The sequence below is a fragment of the Phocoena sinus genome, chromosome 15, assembly GCF_008692025.1.
Source record: "Phocoena sinus isolate mPhoSin1 chromosome 15, mPhoSin1.pri, whole genome shotgun sequence".
In the NCBI taxonomy this organism is placed as follows: Eukaryota; Metazoa; Chordata; class Mammalia; order Artiodactyla; family Phocoenidae; genus Phocoena; species Phocoena sinus.
In genome coordinates, this window is record NC_045777.1 from 27,436,071 (window position 1) to 27,444,447 (window position 8,377).

The 8,377-nt window shown below is 50.2% G+C and overlaps 1 protein-coding gene across 1 annotated transcript; it reads left to right on the top strand.

Moving 5' to 3' along the window:
* Window positions 1-234: 234 nt before the first annotated feature.
* On the top strand, window positions 235-4,195 carry NRSN2 (neurensin 2). The gene is made up of 2 exons (XM_032605859.1): window positions 235-956; window positions 2,650-4,195. The coding sequence occupies exons 1-2, from the start codon at window positions 771-773 to the stop codon at window positions 3,073-3,075; spliced, it is 612 nt and encodes a 203-aa protein (XP_032461750.1). The 5' UTR covers window positions 235-770; the 3' UTR covers window positions 3,076-4,195.
* Window positions 4,196-8,377: the final 4,182 nt, after the last annotated feature.

The following is an 8,377-nucleotide window of genomic DNA, read 5'->3' on the forward strand; positions in this document are numbered from 1 at the left end:
ATCTAACGTTGAGCCTGAGGACCCCTGACTTTCACCTTCTGTGGAGTCAAGATTCCTTGGGACTTGGAGATTGTTGCCTTCTGAGGGGCAGCCCTGGGGAGGGATCTTTTAGGACCTTGCAGCTTGGGGAGCTCCACCCGATTGGACGAGTGTCCACCGTGTCACTTTCAGCCCAGAATACCTTGAAAGGCAGGGAAATTAAGGGGAAGAGATTTGAAGAGGAGATGGGGATAAGAAGCTCTCACTCTAGACATGGGGCTCTAGAAGTTCAGGATAAAATAATAATGAAGAAATTACAGTAATAATAGTCACAGAAGCTATCATTTCTTGGCACCGGACACAAAACTGTATAAAGCAGGTATGGTTATCAGCTGTGTTTTACAGATGAGGAAACTGAGGCTTAGAGAGGTGAAAGCACTTGTCTGACATCACACAGCCGGGAAGTGGTGATCCTGGATTCCAATCCAGACAGTCCGGCTCCAGAACCCACAGTTCCAGCCACTGGGTGGCCTCCACAGGAAACATGCAATTTATTGCCACCTACAAAGTGCCAGGCTGTGGGCTAAGCACTCAGTGCCTTGGCTCATTCGCGCTCTACTCAGACCACGATTCCGGAAGGACAGGCTCTGCCGTGGGTGTGAGCTCTCTAAAATGGGTGGAGAGGTGAAAGTAGCACAAAGATTCCGGGGGCCTTGGAGAGTCACCATGGGCAACCCTCACTGCCCCCTCCCTCTGTCCACTGCACCTGGCCTACCCCACAGGGACCCAGGATGCCAAGCTACGAGCGTCCCTGTGGCTGCAGCCGAGGCCCCAACGTGGAAGATGGCAAGTGGTATGGGGTCCGCTCCTATCTGCACCTCTTCTACGAGGACTGTGCAGGTACCCCCCTCAGCGATGACCCTGAGGGGCCTCCTGTACTGTGCCCTCACCGACGTTGGCCCTCACTATGCTGGAAGGTAAGGTGGAAGGAGGAGCAATTCCTGTGATTTCCTGTGGTTTCAGGGAGGAGGTGGGATCAGGGGATAGAAAGAAAAGGGGCTGCGTAGCAATTAGGGGTCTTGCATGTTCAAACAAGAGGAAACCCAACTCAAATGAGTTTCAACAATAAAGGGAAAATATTGCTCATTTTATAGAAGGGACCAGAGGTTGGGGGCCTTCAGGCAAAGTTCGCTCCAGCAGTTCAAAGCATCACACTGAGGACTCAAGATTTCCTTCAGGCTCCCCGTGGTACCCCCATCCTTGCAGCCCATTAGCTTGAGGCTCTCCCCATGTGTTCTCCAAATGACTGCTCCCAAGCTGACCCTCAGTCTCTCACTCCACACCTTCCAAGGGAAATCAGAATTTCAACCAGTATTTCTTTCAGAAAAGAAACAATGCTTTTCACTTCCAGAAGGCCTGGCAAGTATTGCATTGGCTCTGACTGGGTCACTTGCCCAGCCCTGAGCTAATTATTGTGGCCAGAAGGATGGTATATGCTGACTGGCAGGAAGAAGGGTTCACCTCACTTAAATCTTCCTGTGGCTTCCCAAAGATATACTGGGGGACTGTTGCCAGGACAGTAGAAGATGTGAGAGAAACGAACAGTCAATGTCCATACCAGCCATGGAGAGTGGTCAGTTAGGGAGCACCATGTGAGTAAAGGCATGGGAGTGGCAGTGAGCTGGGTCCCTACAATGCTCTTTGATAAATACTAAAGGAAGCCTGAGACAGAGGGTCCCTCCTCTCTGCTTTCAAAAGGCTTCGCTCTAGTGGGAAGGCGAGGTGCCAACCTGCACAGGGAATGCACAACCTCAGGCCAGGTGTGCAGAGGATGGCAGGAGAGGAAATGCCCTCAGTGCCTGGGGTGATCAGGGAAGACTTCCAGGAGAAAGTACGTATTTTAAGTTTTTGAGCATCTTCTTATTGCCAAGCAGTGTGCTAGGATCTTGGGGATACAGAATTTAAGACAATGTGGTCCCTGTCTTTGAGGAGCTCCTAGCTGTGGTTCATTTAGTCATTCTGCAAACATTCGCTCAGCTACAGCTGGTTACCAACACCACGCTAGGCATGGAAGACACCTTGGGAGCCAAAACAGGCAGTCTCTAATCTCATGGCTTTCCCAGCTCTCAGTCCAGTGTAGCAGGCAGACAGACATCACTTACATAGTAACCAAGGTACACGTCCAGGTGTGCACCAAGGTGAGTGCACTGAGGAGCAAATGGGCACAGCGTTTGCATGAGTGCAGAGCTGGGGACTTGACCCAGTCCAGGGGCATCCTGGAAGGCTTCCCTGAGGAGGTGAGGTTTGAGATGCATGTGATCTGAGGGATATGTAGAAGTTAACCCGACAGAGGGATAGAGGTAGAGGGTAGATGGGACAGGGGGATAAGATGGGACCCAAATGATGATTCAGGGGGACTGAAGGCTGGCAGAAGAAGTCCACTGCTAGGTGGGAGCTGAAAGGGAAATTAATTCAGAGGCCTCAAGATTTCAAATAGAACGTGATAGTTTGTGCCCTTGTCAATTAGATCCTAACAGGTGTGTCTATGATCTCGTCTTTTAAGGTTGGACCAAGGGGTTACCTTTAAGTCCAATTGGGATCCAAGGTTATCCCTTGGCCTGGGGCCCCAGCTGACCCTGACTGCCTCCCGATCTGTCTGCTTCTCTCCAGATCAGCTTATCCTCAGGTACCCTGCTTCTGCTACTGGGTTTGGCAGCCCTGACCACTGGCTATGCAGTGCCCCCCAAGTTGGAGGGCATCGGAGAGGGCGAGTTCCTGGTGTTGGATCAGCGGGCAGCCGACTACAACAAGGCTCTGGGCACCTGCCGCCTGGCAGGCACAGTGCTCTGCGGGGCAGCCGGGATCTTGCTGGCCATCTGCATGTTCTGGGCCACGACTGGCTGGCTGAGCCAGGACCCCAAGGCAGAACCCTTGGACAGTGAAACCGATGGCCACATGGAGGTCTTCGGGGACGAGCTGGAGCAGCAGTTGTCCCCCATTTTCCACGACGCCAGTGGCCGGTCTTGGTTCTCACCACCTACCAGCCACTTTGGGCAATCCTCTGTGCAGACCATCCAGCCCAAGCGGGACTTTTGAGTTGCCCTCACGGCCAGAGGAGGAGCCAGGCCTGGGGTCTGGACCCTTCCTCCGCCCCACCACATCCTTCTCATTGTCTCCCTAACTTCCCCCTTTCAATGGGGCCCCTTCCATCTAAGCCCCCAGAAAGCCCAACTCCAGGTCAGGAAGTCTGGAGCTCACATCTCTGTGTCCCCTTCCCAGAGGTAGGGCCCTAAGTCCTCCAAGATGCCAGCCTTCCCCGAGTCACCCCAAAACTTCCCACCCACCGCTCCTTTCCAAAGCCATTCAGGGGCAGAAAACTCCCTCAACCTATCCCCACTCTTTCCTCTGTATGACCTTGGGCAAACCCCTTACCCTTTCAGACCATCAGTTCCTGCCTCTGCATTAATGAAGGGTTTGGACCAGATTCTAGAGTTCCATGACTTTCTATTTCTCCCCAGGATATAAGTATTACCTTCCATAGGCAAAGATAAGCGGAGGGGTAGTGGGGTCATTTTTATCCACTGACCCCTCCCTCTGTCAGCTGCACCAGGAGGCCCCAGGATGGGTCCAAGATGCTCACTTGGACCAGGATGGTGCAAAAACATTTCCTCCTTACAGTATGTTTCCTATACATCTTGGCATCAGAGCCCCCAGTCCACCCCATCCTGAACGATTATTAACCCCAGTTTACAGATGAGGTGGCGGAGGGAGGCTGACAGTCTGCGGGAACTCGGACCCACGTCTGTAGACTCCTGGAACAGATCTTGTTCCACATTGGGAGCAGGACCCCACACCTTCCTGGCTTCCAGGGGACCCGCAGGGGTGGCACAGTTTCGGCCCAGAGAGACGCTGATGCCTAATGGTCCCAGGTGGCTCAGAAGATACTTTGGACATGCATGTAAATGGTCTCTAAGAGCCAGGGGGCAGGAGAACTGGGATGTATTTGCCCCTCCGAGTCCACCCACCTAGAAACCATCACCCACAGGTCCTGACCTCACCCTGTACAAATGTGCCCTCCTGGAGGCACCAACCCCTTCATCCTTCAGGCTCCCCAGCCAGATGCATCATCTCTGTTCTCTACCACTAGGGGGAGCTCCAAGACAGCTGGAGAGAGATGCCCAAGGCTCATGCCTCTACCCTCCCCCTTTAGTCTCAAGGTGGTGGGGATGGGGGTGGGGGCAGCCCTCCTGGGTGGGTCCTCAGTCCTCCTCCACAAAGCAGGCCCTACTGCCCCTCCCCATTCTGCACCCTTCCACCGCCCCTTGCCTTTCAATAAACAGCTGGGATGGATACTGACTTTGCTTCTCTTCTCCCTGACCACCAGGGCCTGGGGAGGGAAGAAAGAAACTGCTCTGAGCACCTACTGTGTGCTGGGCACTTAAATCCATTATTTCTCATTTGCGCCTCGCGATAATCCCTTGAGAAAGTGGATGATTATCTTCATTTTACAGATGAGATGAGAAATTTCTCAGCCATCTTGACAAATTTCTGTCTCCATCCCTGAGAGGGATGTGAGGAGGGGGTTCTGAGGGCCGGAGCTGGAGCCAAAGGTGGGATCTTTTCCAGGAAGATGAGAACAGTTAACCTCCACTAGCACTCACTGGGAGCCAGGCCTTGTTCTCAGGGCCTCACAGACATGAGCTCGGTGAACCTTCACAGCCACCTAGGTGGGGACTACTATTCCCAAATCTCACTCCCAGGCTCCAGGCTTGGATTTCCACCTGAATTCACCTACATGTTGAATCTCAACTCAATGCCGAACTGTTCTCCTTTCCACCTCTCCCCTTCCAGACCTGCCCCTCCTATGCTGCCCACTCCTGAGAGAGTGGCAGCTCCGGCCAAAGCCTTGAAGTCATCCTTGACTCCTCTCTTTCCTCACAGCCTGAATCCAAGCCACCAGCCAGTCCTGTCAATCCACCCTTGGAAATGCACCCGGTACCTCAGTGCTTCTCGCCATCCTCAAGGCCAGCTCTCTGGCTCTCATCTGGATTATTGCACAAGCTTCTCCCCGGTCTCCCGGCTTCTTGCTTCTGTGCGCACACATGCACGCACACACACACACGCACACACACACGCTCTCTAATCTTTACAGAGCAGTCACACAGATCCTGGATGACATAGGTTAGACAGTGTCCCCTCTCTGCTTGGAACCCTCCCGTGGCTCCCACCTTACCCAGAGTAAAAGCCAAAATCCTCCCTGTGGCCTACAAGGCCTGACGTGATCTGCTGACACCCTTCTCCCACTTTCTTCCCCTGTGGCCTCGGCTCCCACCACTCTCCCCGCTCCTGTCTCCTCTCCAGCCAGACCGGCCTCCTGGCTGTTCCTTCAACATCAAGCACAGCTCCTGCCTGAAGCCTTTGCCTAGCCGTTCCCTGCTGGTGTGTTCTTCCCGAGTTCAGCACTTGGTCAATCCCCCCACTTCCTTCAAGTCTTTGTGCAAATGTCACCTTCTCAGTGGGGCCTTCCCTGAGCAGCCTATTTTTGGGGGGCTGTGGGATCTTATTTCCCTGACCAGGGATCGAACTTGGGCTCTCCGCAGTGAGAGCAAGGAGTCCTAACCATTGGACCACCAGGGAATTCCTGCTGAGCAGCCTATCTTAGAAGGTGACTGTGCCCCCATTCCCTGTTCCCTGTGTACTTTGGGTTGGTTTTTTTTTAACTTTTTATTTTATATTGGAGTACAGTTGATTAACAATGTTGTGTTAGTATCAGATGTGCAACAAAGTGATTCAGTTACACGTATACATGTATCTATTCTTTTTCAAATTCTTTTCCCAGTTAGGTTGTTACAGAATATTGAGCAGAGTTCCGTGTGCTATACAGCAGGTCCTTGTTGGTTTTCCACTTTAAATCTAGTAGTGTGTACATGTCAATCCCAAACTCCCTAACTCTCCCTCCCCCCCACCCTTCCCTCGGTAAATATAAGTTCCTTCTCTAAGTCTATGAGTCTGTTCCTGCTTTGTAAATAAGTTCATTTGTATCAATGTTTTTTAGATTCCGCATATAAGCAATATTGCATTTCTCTTGCTCTGTCTGACTTACTTCACTCAGTATGACAATCTCTAGGTCCATCCACGTTGCTGCAAATGGCATTATTTCATTCTTTTTAATGGCTGAGTAATATTCTACTTTGGTTTTTTGCTTTCCTATAGCATTTACCACTTTTCAAATACCAGATAATTTACTTATGTGTTATAGCATCATTTGTTACCTGTCTACCTTTGCCACAGTACGTGCTCCACAAGGGCAAGGATCTTTGCTGGCTTTGTTTACTGACATATCCCAAGTGTCTACAACAGTGCCTGCCACATAGTAGATGCTCGATAGAAATGTGTTGAACAAATCAATCCTAATTTTATAGACGAGGACAGTGAGACTTAGAGACATTAAGCCATTTGCCCAAGGTCAACAAGTAAATGCACAGCTGGGATTCAAATGCAGACAGTCGGCTTGAGGAGGCCACAGCTTGGGCCCCTTGGTTTGAAGACCCAGAGCTGGGGTCACAATATTAAGTGCCCACAAATGTATCCAGATGTTCGTCGCTCTGTGGAAATACGAGCATAGTGTTAATAGACTTTTTTTTCAGAGAAGTTAGGAATGCAAAATTTTATATGAGTTGTATCCAATTTTTTTTTTTTTTTTTTGCAGTACACGGGCCTCTCACTGTTGTGGCGTCTTCCGTTGCGGAGCACAGGCTCCAGACGTGCAGGCTCAGCGGCCATGGCTCACGGGCCCAGCCGCTCCGCGGCAATTGGGATCTTCCCGGACTGGGGCACGAACCCATGTCGCCTGCATTGGCAGGCGGACTCTCAACCACTGCGCCACCAGGGAAGCCCGAGTTGTATCCCTTTTTAAACATTAGTATCTGTTTCAAAATATGACTGAGCACTGCTCACAACAAATATTCCCGGGGACAGCTTCAACCCATGAGCTGCTGTGTGTGACCTCTGACCTAGACGTTCTGCGTTAGCTCTCACAGCTAATCAGAACCAGGGAGAGAATTTCACACTGACAAAATGGCCCAGAAATCGGAGGTAGCTCCACTCCAGAGTATCTATGTCACATAAGCTTTCCTTTCCAGCTGCCACATGGGAAGCCAACCCTTGTCTGTAACCCCAATAAATCTCAGGCCTCCCCACAGCCTTGTCCCCATAGAGCATCCCATTTTGGAGAAGCAGAATCCAATAACCAAAATTAATTCCCAATAATGCCAAATGTCACTGCAATCCTTGAAGAGTGTTGAAGGAGGTTCACTCTCATGCCCTGCTAGTGGGGATGTGTACTGAGTTGAATAGTGTTTTCCAAAAGTTCATATCCACCTGGAATCTGCGAATATGACCTTATTTGGAAATAAAGTCTTTGGAGCTATAATAAAGTTAAAATGAGGCCATATTGGATTAGGATGGGCCCTAATCCAATAAACAGTGTCCTAATAAGAAGAGGGAAACTTGGATATGACACAGACAGAGGGAAGACAGCCACATGAAGTTGGAAGCAGAGGCTGGAGTGATGCATCTACAAGCCAAGGAACACCGAGGGTTGCTGGTTAACAGCCAGAAGCTAGAAGAGGCAAGGAAGGATTCTTTCCTCGAGGCCTCAGAGGGAGCATAGCTTGCTGACACCTTGATTTCAGGCTTCTAGCCTCCAGAACTGTGAAACAATAAATTTTTGTTGTTTTAGTTTATGGTACTTTGTACAGCAGCCCTAGGCAACTAATACAGGATGTAAACTGGTACGACGTACAAGAGAGGCAGCTTGGCAGCATCAGAATGGGAAGTATACATGCCCTTTGACCCCTCCCTCTTGTGCAGATAGATCTGTAGGTTCAATTCCACATGTTGGAGCACTGCAGCATTGTAACAGAAAACATTTGGAAACAACCCACATGTTTACTGATAGGGGACTAGTCAATCAATCATGGTGGATTTACATACCGGGGATACTACGTAAACGAATGAGAAAGCGTTTTATGTACTGACCTGAACTGATCTCCAAGTTAAATTGTTAGGTGAAAAGGTGCAAGGTACACAACGTTATGACTTCCTTTAAACCACCTGTGTAAAAGGAAGAACACTTACGGACAGTGCTGGTATATGCGTCAGATCTCTCTTGGCTTCGCTTGCCTTTGGGGAGGGCACTGGGGACTGGGTGGTTGGGGGTGGGGGTGGGAGGGACCCTTGCACCATCTGCTCTTCCACCCATTTTGAATTCTGAATGGTGTGAATGTATTACATTTTCAAAAATAATTAATCTTAAAAATTTTTAAATAATATAATTGATTGAATACCCTTAATAAATAGGGGAGAAGAGACAAATCTCCCTTGCAGAAGAATTTTT